The sequence below is a fragment of the Topomyia yanbarensis genome, chromosome 3 (assembly GCF_030247195.1).
Source record: "Topomyia yanbarensis strain Yona2022 chromosome 3, ASM3024719v1, whole genome shotgun sequence".
Taxonomy (NCBI): domain Eukaryota; kingdom Metazoa; phylum Arthropoda; class Insecta; order Diptera; family Culicidae; genus Topomyia; species Topomyia yanbarensis.
The window spans coordinates 272,079,628-272,095,285 of NC_080672.1; the positions used below are offsets into that span (position 1 = coordinate 272,079,628).

Genomic DNA, 15,658 nt, shown 5'->3' on the forward strand with positions numbered 1-15,658 from the left:
ATCCAACACCCGAAATTTCCGCTCTATGAGGCACTTTAAGAGAGAAAGCTATCCCGTTTCGGTGGCACACACTCAGCAAATTCAGCGGGTTTGCTTTTTCTGAAAACCAACACGATGGCCGAAAACAATTTGCTGCTTGCTTCATGTCTAATTTCCGCGCCCGTCTTCTTCAACCTCATGGTCTTTTTTCACCTCCGCAAGCGGGGAGAAAAACCGCCACCGACCGTACTCGGTTAACGCTCTTCTCAGGCTCCCTATTTTATTTTCTGTCATCCGTTCTTCCGGGGATTTGTTTTCAAGCAAATTACACTAAGATCTTATGCTTTCAAGCGGGTTGTCAAATGCGCACTACTTGCAGTGCATTTTACTGTAACAGGTTTGATGGTTGATGGAAGACGTTGTTTTTACCCAATACCTTAATTACAGCCGTTGGTAACAAACTAAGAAAGTTCACAGAACCGTTAGTTTTGAGATTCGTAACATATGCTTGTTTTACTTCTTCCACCTGTTGACTGTTGATACTTCGCAGTTGCTGATTCTTCACGGATCTGGCCGGAATCGAAGGCAGAGCACCACTTGTGCAAAGCAGTGAAGAATGCTTTTGTTTGCACTGTTTGAACACTACTGCGGACGTACAGTTCCTCACAACATGAGTAGCTTTCAGGCAATTGAAGCAAAGCTTGGTACGCTGGATCGATTCCCAACGATCATTTACCGACATTCTTTTGAAACTGGAACACTGGTATATAGTGTGGGCTCCTGAGCTTTGCGGACAGGGTTGCTGGGTGGTTACGTGAAAGCTTTGAATTGTTCTGCTTAAATTCGGATCTCTGTTAGCTCTTCGATCATGTTCCTTATTCATTGTGGTGTCAGTGACAAAATCTTGGAAGCTAGGATAATCTTCTAGCTTTTGGGCCCACAACGAACGGGTTGCACGGTTCAGTTTCTCCAATAACAGATGGATTAACCACGGGTCACGGGTCTCGTACTCTTCGTCTAGCGCCTTGAGTTGTCGCACAACTTCATCCGAAGTGGACATAAGTTTGTGTAGTCGCACGAGAGATGGCGCATTAACCGAAGGTTGTTCCATTGTCGTAGAACTCGTTCAACTTGTCCCAAACTTCCACGTAATTGGCGTCGGTGATAGTAAAAGTACTAACCAACGTCCTCACTTCTGCTTCTAGGTGGGAAAGTGGGTACTGCAGCTTTATGCAATCCATAAGGTTTTTTGAATGTAGCTTTCGTAGAGAAAATGAATGAGTACCATTGTTTTCGGTCGCTCTTGAAGATCGGCAATGTGATGGTAGGCAATCGCACCTTGAATGGAAGTTGGGCTCCGGGTGCTTGAGCACCAGCGAATGATCGGGAAGTATTTACGGAACCAATTTCGCCAGCCATTTGCGACATGGTGTTCGAAGCTGCAGCCTGCGACGTTATCAGAATTCGTTGCGAATCGAGAAGTTGCTTCTGATTGCCTCCTTCAGATCGTCTGTTGGTTCGACGATTGTTCCTTCACTGCATCCGTGAGGATATTTGCGCCGAGTAGTATGTGTTGAAAAAGAATATTTCGCAGTGATATACGTACGAAATATTCTTTGTATATAAACAATTTGCCATTCACGGGACGGCAGTTGACAGTAAGAACTGTCATACGGAACGTGCTATAAAAAGCTCTGAGATGTCATCTGACAGAACGTCATGTGACAAAAGCTTCAAGTGGGTAACTTGAGCTTTTGCATATGGACGCCGCGCATGGATGTGTTGTTTACTATAGGCAGAGGGTATGACAGGGTATGGCAGTCAATAAGGGACTGTGATAAACAGTGCATGAAATATCAATCGATATCGAACTATGTTAGCATTATATAACTTGACGAATAAGAATCAAATAAAGTTATCTCAAACCTACCTACAGAAATACTTGGAGTTTTCTTACGGTATTATCAACAGTATGAAGTAGCGCCCTTTCACATGGCAATAAATTTCCTCGAATTCTAACCGGAGAATAAAAATCGAGTTTATTTCTTCGAGCGCTTCAGACTGCTCCTCCACTTTTAGGTTTTTGGCGCGGTTTTTTACGAGGTTTTTCGTGCGGATTCCGCGTAAAAAACCGCGTTAATTGGAAAATTCGCGTAAAAAACGCGCTAATTCGAAAATCTGCGTAAAAACCGCGTTAATTCGCAAATCCGCGTAAGATTTTCGGAAAGATGGTAGAGGTCGGTTCTGGAAGACTCCGTGCGGCTCGCACCTCAACATTATGAGTATTTTCGGAATAGTCTTGACGAGTAGGTCCAGAAATTGACTTTTGACACCATTTTGAAATCCAAGATGGCGACTTCCGGTTTAGCGAAATTCACTATAACCCAATCAATATGGGTATTTTCAGAATGGTCTAGACAAGTAGGTGCCAGAAATTGATTTTGACGCCATTTTGAAATCCAAAATGGCGGCTTCCGGCTTAAAAACATTATTTACAACTAAATCAATATAGGTATTTTCGGAATAGTCTCGACGAGTTGCGAAATCCTCGCAAAAAAAACTTCTAAAAGTCTTTTGTTGAGGGCTTTATTATGCGGATTTTCGAATTAACGCGGTTTTGTACGCGGACATATTAAAATGCGGTGGCGGATAAAGGAAAGAAAAATGGACTGTATTTAATTTGTTTTTAACATTTTTGTTTGAACCACTGGTTCGTCTGACGATTGTATGATTGTGTTGTCTCTTGACGAAAAAGGTTTTTATTGATGTTGGCAGCGCGCGGTGACGATGGTTTGACATCCGATTGCGCGAGCGGTAAGACACCGAACAAAAGTCTGGTTCAGCGTAGGACTGAACTGCGCATGACTACATGGCTGTTGTACTTCTGCACTGTTTCAAATTCAAGTACAATATCGCTTCAATGGACATAATCATCTACTACAATCGACCAGCCTCGTAATATTTTTGTTTCTATACAGCAGTGTACCATATCAATTGAATACATTAGTATAAAGTCACTTCAATGCAATGCTTGGTTCGTAAATTTACTAAACCTTGTATAATTGTCGAACATTTTAACTTTTCTCATCTCAATTTGTTAAATATGCTTCATATGTGCCTAGAAAGCTGTTCGCTTCTTTCCTTCAGAGATTGACGTTAATGAGGCCCATCTTTATATGAACTTCTTTTACAGAGAGGATCCGAACAATCGGTCATCCAAGGACGTAGCTCACCTCGGGCCGGCAACCGACTTCTACAAACGACTGGCGCTGGATTGTTCCGCGCAACAGATTGCTGTTGATTTGTTTTTGTTGAATAGTCAATACTGTGATCTAGCTACAATTTGTAAGTATCGATGAAAAAATAAAATTTCTTAATTTTATTTGCAATGATGACTCTCGTTGCAGCTGGAATCAGTAAATTCAGTGGCGGATGCATGCACCACATCCCGTTGTACAGTGAATCGAAACCCCAGCTGGTTAAAACATTGCAAAAGTGTTTCGAACGCTACCTCACGCGAAAGATCGGGTTCGAGGCTGTCATGCGAGTACGATGTACCCGAGGGTTGGCCATTCACACATTCCACGGTAACTTCTTCGTACGGTCAACAGATTTGCTGTCGCTACCCAATGTCAATCCCGATGCAGGTTTCGGAATGCAGGTAATACCTGACAGACCTGTCTAGGGCAACAACAGACGTTGTCTAAGATTTTCCTTTTTTTTTCAACAGATTACATACGAAGAAAGTTTGGCCGAATGCAAAACGGTGTGCTTCCAAGCGGCTCTGCTGTATACAAGCAGTAAGGCAGAGCGAAGAATTCGTGTCCACACGCTTTGCATACCGGTCACAGCTAGTCTGTCGGAGATTCTGTACTCGGCTGACTCACAGTGCATCGTTGGTCTACTTGCCAAGATGGCCGTTGATCGATCACTAAGTTCCAGCCTGTCCGATGCCAGAGATGCCTTTATCAATGCAACCGTGGATATTTTCAGTGCTTTCAAAATTGCGCAAAATCTACCACAGAACTCCGGTACCATCGTGGCACCGGAGAATCTTTCGCTTTTGCCGTTGTACATTTTGGCGCTGATGAAACATGTAAGTTTAAGCTTTTGTTAGTATATATTGAGTTTTTTTGATAGGACATCGATGTTAAATAATTTTCCAATATACACGTAAAAATTAAAACCCAAATCATAATCGCCCTTTAAATTGATTTAATTGAACGAACGTTCGTTTTTTTCACGTTCCAGACTGCTTTCCGGGTCGGAACAAGCACTCGTCTGGATGACCGAGTGTTTGCGATGAGTGAAATGAAAACGATGCCACTGGATCAATTGATTAGATACATTTACCCGGATTTCTACATCCTCGATAGTCTGTTCCACAGTGCGACACGGGAGGGCAGTAATGGTGAAGCGCAGCTTGTCGAACCGCCCCGATTACAGCTGTCCGCAGAGAAGTGAGTATACGGTCGATAATAACTTATCCATGAATGAAAATCTATTTCTTTCCAAGGTTCGATTCACGCTCCATGTTCCTACTGGACTGCGGTCCTCACATGTTCGTTTACGTAGGATCGAACGTTTCACCCGATATTCTAAACGATGTTCTCGGTAAGATTCTAGAGCACCTTCACGAATCTCGTCTGTTTAATTTCTATTGTTTTGGCTTACAGGAATCAATTCCGTTCCGGAGATTCCGGACTTTTGCATCGAGCTGCCCAGTCGGGAAACGCCAGCCAGTGAAGCACTGTTTGCATTTATCGATAGCATCAACGAAGAGAAGCCGTACTCTACCTACATACAGGTTATCAGGTATGTTTAAGATTGTCTTCTCTCACCATCCTTTTTATCCAACATTTTGTTTCCAATCTAATTTATCAACTTTCAGGGACACAAGTCAATTCCGTTCGCTGTTCGTAGAGAAATTTGTTGACGATAGAAATCAGAGTTCGGTGTCCTACTACGAGTTTCTGCAGCATCTTAGGACGCAGGTCAAGTAGAATAAATAATATACTAAGAACGGGAAGTAGTCGAATGTTTTCGAGAAAGAGACATACCTGTACATACGTTGATATACAACCGATGCATTATTATCAATGGAACGAATCGGGCGTTAGTTTTATGCAATCGCGGAAACAGGGCAAGATAATGTGGGCAAGATATCGTGTATATGAAATATAATGTGAGAATAATAAAATCTAGATAATCAATGGTTGAAAGTGTAGAGTATAAATACAAGAATTATAATATATGAAAAGCAAAACTTTAGTAGTTTAGGTAAGCTGCAAATTACATTGATTCTTTTTGGACGATTTTCGACGATATAAAATAGGACAATGGCGTGATGGCGATAGAAATTAAATACTTATATAAAATTGTAAAAATAGATCCCCATATAATCGCAGCGGTGTAAGCCACAACATACTTTTTCGATTCGTTGGCATGTACCGATAATAGTTATTTCTACAACATAATAGAAATCTGTAGTGAAACAAAGAAGTGATTTTAAGAAGCAAAACGCGGTTTTTACTCGGCACTGTTATTAAAACGAAATGGAAACACCCGTATAATGCAATTATCTATAGAAAAACTAGACTAAACGTGACTATATTTTTTTCGTGGTCAGTTAGTTTGAACCGCTCCTATTCAGCTTGAATTGGTGCGTGATTACTCCCGTTTCGAAAAGGCATCTCAAAAATTATTTTAGTTTGATTTATTTTGTTTGCTTATGGTTATTCCAGGTTTTGTTATTTTAGTGATGAGGTATTCAGCAAGATGTATAAAGTTATTTAGCTATCGTTCAATGCCGAATCACGTTTATATGTATCATGTTTATCCAAACAACATACTTCAGAGGAAGGAGAAAGTCATGTGGAATATTAAAAATGTATCCAGGTGAAACTCTATTTCTGTTTAGGTTAGCTCCCAGTTATGTAAATGTCAAAAACTCATCATTGACATAGTGACCTAAGCCATTCTGAATTGCATATTAGTGTTTTGTTACACACTGTTTCGTAGCCCATCCTTCCATTTTCCAATTGATGCTAACATATGGTTTCTACTTACCAACGCTTTGTGTTATACACATTAGTTCAGGTTTTATCTGTTTACCTATCGAGTTATAAGCTCTAATATTTGTTGCTCAAACACTCTAATTATCAATCATATTTACGTTTATGCAATACGCTTTCTAAAGTTTGATTCAACTTTGTATAGTTAGACTGCTTCTATAGATGCTGATTGTTTCTTAATAAGATGATCGCGGAGAGAAAACCTAGTCGTTCCATATCCGCATAGTTCAGAGCAAAGAAACAAATGTCTAAGCGGGGAACGAACAACATCAAGCATGCCATTTGTTTGACGAGACAGGATGTGTGGATGAAATGAAACGAGAAGTATTTGGTGTATGTATGTTGCTAATTATAATCAAATCTTATGCAGATATAAGTTTCCGGAAATAATAAAAGAAATATGACCTCATACAGAAAATAACACGATGTTTCTATTTGTGGGATGACGGATGAATTTCTGACACGTGAATATTTCAGGTATTATAATTCTTCGATCAATTCGACCTTAGTGAAGTGAAATAATATTTGAGAAGGTTTTTTAGAAAAATTCAAAGATAATTGTTACAGTTAAGTTAAATATTAGTTGGTTCAACTTTAATTGATCGGCGATTAGTGTGTACGCGCGTACACCAGAGGGTGTACGATTCCACCCAGCTGACGGACGTCAATGCCCATCTGACAAACGTCAACGTCAGAAAAACGAAAGCGGGGAAAGAGAAAAAAATTGTTTTGGTAGAGCATGTGTCTTTTGATTCGGTGTTCGTAGCGTGCAGACGTCCGCAAGCAAGTCCCGCAGCCATTCCCCGCTGGATTAACCGGGCTAATAGTTTTTTGTGTGTGGTTCTCGGTCACGGTGGACGAAGAACGAAAATTCCGGTGTCTTGCGGAAAGAATCGGACGACGGAAAACGGCTCGTGAGCTGACAGGTTTTTGGCTGGCATGTCGTCGGCACGCGGATAAGCTTGAAAAGGTTGTGTATTTGCGGAAGACACCACAAACCGTGCACAGGAGGATTCCGCGTCCCTATGAGTGAAGGTGCAACTTGGGTACACGGTCAAAAACTAGGAACGAGCGCGAAGCAAGCAGCAAGACCGGATTCGACCACTCAGGGCCGAGATGCCCGTGCACGTCCCGTACAATTGTTAACCAACAGTCGGAGAGTGTGGAGCGGAGCAGGAGCCGATCGGATCGCTACCTGGCGGGCCCATAGGTAGCTTAGGCAATTGGTCCACTGATGACGAAGGAACGGCGATGACGTCAGCAATAGTCAGGTGAGCGTACACACTTAACCTATTACCGATTGTTAGCATGCGTTATTAGGGGATTTCACTTCCGCATTTCTCTGTTTTTGGTCAGAACCGTCGACATTTCGTTACATATTACATCGAAGAAAAAAGGGAGGTTCAACCATATACAAACAGACGTAACCCTCCGTAACGCGCCCGAGTGCCCCAGACTTGTCTCTCTGCTCAACATCGCTGCTGCTAGATTGCACGTGAAAAGTAATCTCTAACCACCACGATATATACCGCGGTAGCGATCATCAGCCGATCATAGTGTATCAATCACCAACGCGTTGCAATGGCTCAAGGCCATCGGAATCAATCAACATTTTGTATGACCTTAAACGGAACATTGGTTGTAAAAGTGTGCTGTTGTAATATCCGACAAAATTAAATCCACTCTAGAGCTTCCTCCGGAGGAAAAGTACAGGTTTCTGGCTGGCTTGATTCTCGACGCCGCGAATCAAGCTCAGACTAAACCAGTACCCAGCGCGAACATCCAAAAACGTTCTCCCAATCCGTGATGGGACAAAGAGTACTCACACTTATACGTGGAGAAGACCGCGGTGTATACGGCCTTCCGGGACAACAGGTTATTTGCGAGTTACCAATATTACGCGACGTTAGAAACGCGAATGAAGTGTATAATGAATATCAAGAAACTGACGCCGGTTCGTTGACGGATTAACAATAGAAAAATCAATGAGCGCTCTTTGAGGCATGACCCAGCGTATGCGAAACCGAAGCAGTGCTATCGAGAGCGTGGAATATGCAAACCGTTGAATATTCGACTTCGCCAAGATTTGTCCGGATTCCGCCCGGCAATCAAATTAAACTTGTCGAAGAACCTGCCAGTCCCTTCCCAAAGGCGTTTGTTGAGTTCATTTAATAAGTGTAATAGGTGAATGCACTCGACGCATACGATGAGTCACGAAGGTATGTCGGGCGTGCTTCCGCTAAAAATCTTCGAGGAGCTTGTCGAACTCAATTCTCAGACCCGTTTTATGTCCTTATACTTTGACTATATGGCTCAGAATATTAACCTTTCTTCTTACAATCCCAACCGTGCTCATCTCATTGGTACTTTAAAATCTACTGTTTTCCGATACATCCATGAAATATGAGATTCGGGGCATACCGGATCACATGCGCCCGCTTGTGGTCCCTAACATTTTTTATAATAAATTCCAAAAAGTCAACTTCTGTAATATGTTTTATACTCATGAATGAAACCTTGAAGGGTCCACTGGCATCTTCAATCAAAAGTTCAACTCTTTCTACAATCTCAGTGACCCTGCTTCAGTTTACGCCACAGAACTAGCTGCTACTCAGTGTACTCTTGGAGTCATTGACACACACCCACATACCATTACTTCATCTTTTCCGATAGCCTTAGTTCCATGAGTGTTTTATCTCGACAAATCTTTCCAGATTACCTTGGTTTAGGTCCCTTTTTATTGCTCCATTCCGGAAAACAAGAGGGATGACACTTTAGCAGAGGTGGTTGCTTTAGAAGGTGACATTTATGAAAGACCAATTTGCTTCAAATAATTTTTCAGTATTACTCATTACAGAACTTTCGAAAGTTGGAAAACTTCGTGGAGCAAAGGGGAACTAGGCAGGTGGCTACATTCGTAAGTCCCAAAGTAACGACGAAACCTTGGTTCCAGGGGATGGCTGTGGGTCTCGACTTCTTGCGTGTGTTGTACCGCCTCATGTCAAACCATTACACGTTGAAAACACACCTCCGACGAAATGGGTTCGTGGATAGTGATTTAAGTCGTACACGATCTGAAGGTTTGACCCATCGAGAAATTCAGGACTAGTAGAATGACTCTACTCATGCTTCTTAGGTGGACTTCGACGTATTTTTATGACTAGCTAATACAAGGCGAATGAATTGTAAAAATATTTTTCAGATCTAACAACCAAACGTTACCGTGACAGTATGTATTATAAAACGCTAGAAATTTATCATGATATAAAAATGTTTTATTTGCAATATGCAAAAAATCTAAGGGACCATTCATAAATTACGTAACGCTTCTAGGGGGGGGAGGTGGTACGACAAGTTGTGACGTATTGTGACATAGGGGGAGTGGGAGTAAGCTAGATCGTTACGTAACATGTTTTCACCGAAGAAAACAAAATTTTTCTGGGAATTTGTTACGTAATAAGGGAGGGGGGATGGTGAAATTTGTGACAATTTGTTACATGGGGGGAGAGGGAAGTCAATTTTAGGCAATTTTTGCGTTACGTAATTTATGAATGGTCCCTAATGCCGTTTGACCGTACCGCGTTTCGTTCAAATTTTTCTCAACCTTTTGCATGAACTTTATTTAAGTTGGTTGAAAATTCAAAACAAAAACGTAGAAATCATTGAAATTTCAACAATTTTATTATTTTTAAAAATATTTTTATTTTAAAGTATTAACCTACTCATTTTTGTATGCTATTCGATTGGATTGATGTAGAATGCATTTTTTTTGAATTTCGTTCAAAATTATCAAAAAATAAATTTCACTAATGTAGCAGCTGAATTCGAATACAAAAAACCTGTTTTAATCCACCTAGCGGTGCAATTGTGCCTTTCTCATTTCTCCAAACTATGATTTAATAGCTGATAATAGCTTCGTACAATATAACATTATGGAAATGTCTTTCATTCTTATTACACTTGGTAAGTGTATATAAGAGAACCTTTTTGCATTCATCGCGGTATCGGTTTGAATCGGAGTTTTCTATGTGATCGCACTCCACAACCCGTAACTCCGGAGCCGGAAGTCGGATGGAGATGGAATTTAATATCAGTTTCCGGGGACGCAACACCTTTCATTTAAGACTAAGTTGATCATAAATCGTTCTAGCCATTTTTGAGAAACCAATATTACCGTTATTCTGAATTTGGATGCTTCCGGATCCATCGATGGTGGCCAGTGTGGCCAAAGAGACTTTGAATGACTGTTGGTGACCTAGATCTACAAATTCAACAGTTGTGTTTACATTTTGGAAAAAAATTCACCTTTTTACATTCATCGCAGAATTCGTTAGAATCGGGATTTGCTGCGTGATTGTACGTATCACCCTGTAATTCAGGAACCAGAACTCGGATCCATACAAAATTCAACAGCAGCTGATGGACCTTTCATTTAAAATCACGTTTGTCAAAATCGGTTCAGAAAATTCCGAAAAACCGATGTGGACAAATCAACAAATTTTGTTTTGTAACCATACTCTTCAACTCGTAATCCGGAATAAGATGTCAGTTGAAAATGAAATTCAATAGCAACCTATGGGAATATTATACCTTTCATTTGAATCTTAGTTTGAGAAATTGGTTCAGCCTTCTCCGAGAAACCGATGTGGACATTTTGTTAACAAATCCGCACATATACACACATACATACATACATACATGCATACATACATACATACACACATACATACACACATACATACACACAGATATTTTGCGATCTCGGCGAACTGAGACGAATGTTATATGAGACTTGCACCTGTGGGCCTCGGTTAGAAAGTCGGTTTTTGGAGCAATTGCATAATCTTTCTATATGAGAAAGGCAAAAGAATAATATTTAATTAGCTTAATCAGCAAGAATTCAATGTTATCTTCATGTGACTATATTTTGAAATGTTGGTGGAATGGGTTTGAAAGTGGAGGGAATGGGGGGTTAGTAGAGTGGGAGTGGAGGATGCGTCAGAAATCCTTCATCTTATTTCGGTATAAGGGGTGAATGAAGGAAATGCGGGCGTGAGGGTGGTCCAAGGGGAGGAGAGTGATGAAGGAGGGAGGTGTAAGGGCTAGGCGGGGGGGGGGGGGGGGAGGGGCGGCGACGCAATACTCAACTGCATATTTTTCCTTCCATTTGAGAATTGGTTTGAGAAAATCGGTTCAGTCATCACCGAAGAACCGACGTGACTTTAATTGTGGAATATTCCCGGAACTCCGGACTTCCGGAATCGTCGATAGTGGACAATATATTCAAAGAATGTTTGATTGGCAATCAGTGATCTAGATCTGCGATTAGAAGTAATTTGGTGACCATTTCAATAGTTTTTAGCCTCTGAGGTATTACGATTGTACCGATTTATATGGGAAATTCCAGTGTATCCTTACTAACACCCCTGTAACTCCGGAAGCAAGAGTCAGAACCGAATGAAATTCAGCAGCAGTCCATGGTATTACTGTATCTTTCATTTGAAATCAAGTTTATAAAAATCGGTAGAGAATTCGTTGGGTGTGATATTAGCTTAGGAACTTGGCGGGTTCCCCGGGGGCGTCATGAACCGTCATAGGTGGCCAATGTGGTCAAAGCTGCTTTAATTGATCATTAGTGATCCAGACCCGCAAACTAGAATAATGTTACATCAATTTTAATATGTTTTACATCATTTGAACATCATGGTGGTACCAGTTTATATGGGAATTTGCTGTGTGACCGCACTCTTCAACCCGTAACTCCGGAACCGGAAGTCGGACCAACTAAAAATTCAATAGCAGCTTATGGGAGCATTATACCTTTCAGATGAAACTAAGTTTGCGAAAATCGGTTCAGCCATCTCTGAGAAAATTGTGTGAGTTTAAATGACACACACACACACACACATACATACACACACACACAGACATTTGCCGATCTCGACGAACTGAATCGAATGGTGTATGACACTCGGCCCTCCGGGCCTCGGTTAAAAAGTCGATTTTTACAGTGATTGCATAGCCTTTCTTTATATGAGAAAGGCAAAAATAATCTAGACATTATATCGATTGTAATTGATTTAAGCAACGATTTTTTAAAAATATCAATGTGATACCTAGAAATAACAAATTGAGTTTAAATCAGGTGATCTTTTTGAGTGTATGATTTAACATGGAAAAATATTTGAACGTCCATGTTCAGATCTTCATTTTGGTGGCCCTGCCTAAGTAATCTTGGCAAAACAAATTAAAATACATCGTCACATTTTTGAATTTTTAAATAGAAAATTAGCCAAAAATGAGATCATTCAGAAAGTCTGTGTAGTATTATTGAAACATGAGTATTTGTTTTTGAGTAAGGCAGGGCCAGCAAAAAACATTTAACCCACTTGTGTGAATGAGGATCAAAAGTGCTTACGTCGGGGGAACGAAGGGAAATGGAAAAATATATATTTTTTAATCAAAGTAACAGTCGCAGTGCTTTCGAAGCTTTCATAATAAATCTCTAATGGGATGGATAATTAGTACCACTGAGGCCCAACATGCGAGCATTAGGATTCAGAATAGGCTGGCTCAATTGGCACGTTTCCCATGTTATTCGAAAATTTGCGCGGTAAAATTTAGTCTCATCATTTTAATTTTACCATGATGAGGCGCAAGAAATGGATAGGGAAGTGGTAAATAATAGAACAATACACATTTTCTTATTTCGACTTATGTCATGTTCTTTCCTTTTTCGAAGGTTTTTAGGAACATGCCAAACGAAAATTAGACAAACAGAGAAAGGTTGACCGGAGCGGTGAGAAAGAAGAGGAAGAGAAGAGAAAATATTTTCGAGCAGGAATCGAGCCTGCGATCTTTACAGTGTCTAGTTGAGTGCGTTAATTACTCCCCCATCGAGGAACTGCGACGTTCCTAACAAATTCCCAACACTTTCGTAATCTCCGAAAAATTTCCCTGAGGATATCGTACGAAACTAAATCTGAAAAAAAATTCTGCCTGAATCACTTGAATCACTCTTTTGTAACTCGGTCAAATTTCACTAATTTTGGATTTGAAAGCTTGGGGTTGAAATTACGAGCCAATTGAAGAATCCATAGGTTGCTTCAATTTTGTGTTATTGAATCTTTAAAACGTGAATATAAAAGATTATAATGTCGTTCAGAAATGAGATATTTACATGGAAATTTCATAAAAGACTATAAAAGTGAATGACATTTTGTGGTTGAAGTTTGAACGATTTTCATTAAGTTCTTCAGCATTGGAAAATTTTATAAAAACCTATTTTTATGAAACCACCGGAATTTTTTTTTTAGAAAGTCCACGTGGACATCGTAGGGAGGGGGAAGGGGTGCAGGAATTGTCCACGCTTGTCCACGGAGGGGGAGGAGGGGGTCGGTAACGAAAGTTTTTTTGTCCACGTGGTATATCAACGGCCCCAAATAGAAACATGGCGAAAATAGGCTCATCACCCTACCATTGCTTGGTTGAGCTCCAAAATTGTAGAATTTGGTAGAATAGCAGATAATCCACTTAATGTACTAAATGCTCATCCAATCGAATCATTTTGATCAATTCCATTTCAGTTTTTGTATGAAAATGGTTGGCAAGTATTTGAGCTCAATTAAAATCAAGGATCACGGATAGGGTTCGCAGTACCGACCTATTTTGGCGATAGCCGGTACTGCGGTACTGAAACTTCCAGTACCGGTAGTACCGGTAAAGTACCGGTACTCGAATATTTTTTTCAAAAGATTCGAGAAACGCTTCAAAGTAAAATTGAATGCTCAAACTGATGTTTCATATTTTTCGAATGCGGCACCTTCTTTTATTTCGAGATCTAGGCCACTTTGAATTCAATAACTGCTAAGCGGTCGTAGCGTAGTATGTTGGGACTTAGCTATCGATGCCTCATGGCGTGGCAGAGGAGTGAAAGGGTGAGCATCCAAGTCAGTCTCACACGGCATGTTAAGGGTGAGCACAAAAGTCAGCCTCACATGGTATGTCAGAAGTGGGGCCTAAGAAAAATGTCCCACATGGGTTGCCAGGGGGAGTGACAGAGGTACAATAGAGTGGCACGATCGAGAGTGAATCAGGTGATAGGGTGAGCACCCAAGTCAGCCTCACATGGTAAGGGTGGGGCGAGCACAAAAGTAAGCCTAGCAAGGAATGAGTAAGGTGAGCACACAAGTCAGCCTCGCAAGGAACGAAAAAGGTGAGCACAAAAGTCAGCCTCATGTGGGAGTGTTTGAGAGTGAATCAAGGTGCGATAGAGAGAGAGCACCCAAGTAAGCCTCATACAGGACGTATGAACGCGTGAGTGAGAGTGAATGAGTACATTTAGTACAGCCATCCCCCCAGAAGTAATACCGAGAGGTAGTTCCTGGGAGGAACGATGACGGAGCCCAATGGAGTTTAGTCGGTATTAATGGCAGCGTCACCAGTCGAGCCCGACACGCCCCCAGTACACCCCGTGCGGTAGATTGGACCCTACCAATAGCACGTGTACTGGGCTAGGACGTCAAGGTCTTCTCCATTGTAAAAAAAAACTGCTAAGCGGTGCGACTTTCGTCGACTGCACACTTGTTAAATGTAAGAAACCCTATTATCAACAGTAAATCGAAAGGAGATTGTAAATCCGTGTACGTTCGTCGCCTCTCGAAGCAGTTCAACAACTCTCAAATTATTAGCTACTAAATCGCTGTTCGTTCTTTTATAGATAAATATTTCAGCGCAAACCAAATGCAGACATGACTTAGACCACAGTCTTATTACGCGTCACCCAGTGAATAATTGGAACCAATCAGAATGTCGCTAATAAAAATATCAACACATCAAAAATCGAAACATCTCTTATGTGAATACTTTGAAATTTAGTACAAGCAAGTTGAAATTTTATTTTGACCAAATAATGTAGAAATCTAAACATATCGATCAGTACAACGGGAGTTAGTAATGTTTAACTTCTAGAATTATTATGATGATGGCCCACCTCATTTCCACACAAAGGCGTAAGCTGAACGATTTATATAGAAGGTAATTCAATATAATTAAAAGCCACCTTGCAGACCGATATTTGGAAACGGGTCCACCACTAGGGTCTACATATATTTCATACAAAATTTTGTATGGTACCGAAAATACCGGTATTGGCTTTTGCTCAGTACCGGTATTATGGTACCAAAAATGGGTCGGTATTCCCGGGATTTTCGGTACCGGTATTACCGGTACCACAACCCTAATCACGGATGTGCCGAAAAGGTGGATCTTAATGTCGTGCAGACCACGATGGGAGCAGTACAAGGAGTTTTACGAATACTTGAGGAAGGTGGACCACTAATTGTTCAAACTTTTTTTACATAACTACTAAATGGAAAATTTCTATAATATAAAAGAATACCTAAATTCTGAAAAATATTCTTAACCCTGTGTTTCAGTTTAGTCCAGTTACTTCTGACTTACCCGCTATGCTATATTCGTTGTGGTATCATGTGTTTACATACGAAAAAGCATCGGTAAGAACTGTGGAGACGCATGGTTCGGTACACTTTCGCACGGTAAATATGTATGTATGTATGTACTGCTAAACCGGGTAAACCAGCAGA

At 40.8% G+C, this 15,658-nt stretch overlaps 1 protein-coding gene across 4 annotated transcripts in view; it reads left to right on the forward strand.

Moving 5' to 3' along the window:
- The window catches only part of LOC131688938 (protein transport protein Sec24A), a 39,221-nt gene extending 32,747 nt beyond the window's left edge, over positions 1-6,474 (forward strand). For all 4 annotated transcript variants that reach the window (XM_058973573.1, XM_058973576.1, XM_058973574.1 and 1 more), the window contains exons 9-15: positions 3,173-3,324; positions 3,387-3,640; positions 3,710-4,075; positions 4,231-4,439; positions 4,496-4,593; positions 4,656-4,794; positions 4,871-6,474. In XM_058973573.1, coding sequence (XP_058829556.1) covers positions 3,173-3,324; positions 3,387-3,640; positions 3,710-4,075; positions 4,231-4,439; positions 4,496-4,593; positions 4,656-4,794; positions 4,871-4,982 — 1,330 coding nt within the window. In that variant the 3' untranslated portion in view covers positions 4,983-6,474. The remainder of the gene's footprint in view (positions 1-3,172; positions 3,325-3,386; positions 3,641-3,709; positions 4,076-4,230; positions 4,440-4,495; positions 4,594-4,655; positions 4,795-4,870) is intronic.
- Positions 6,475-15,658: the final 9,184 nt, after the last annotated feature.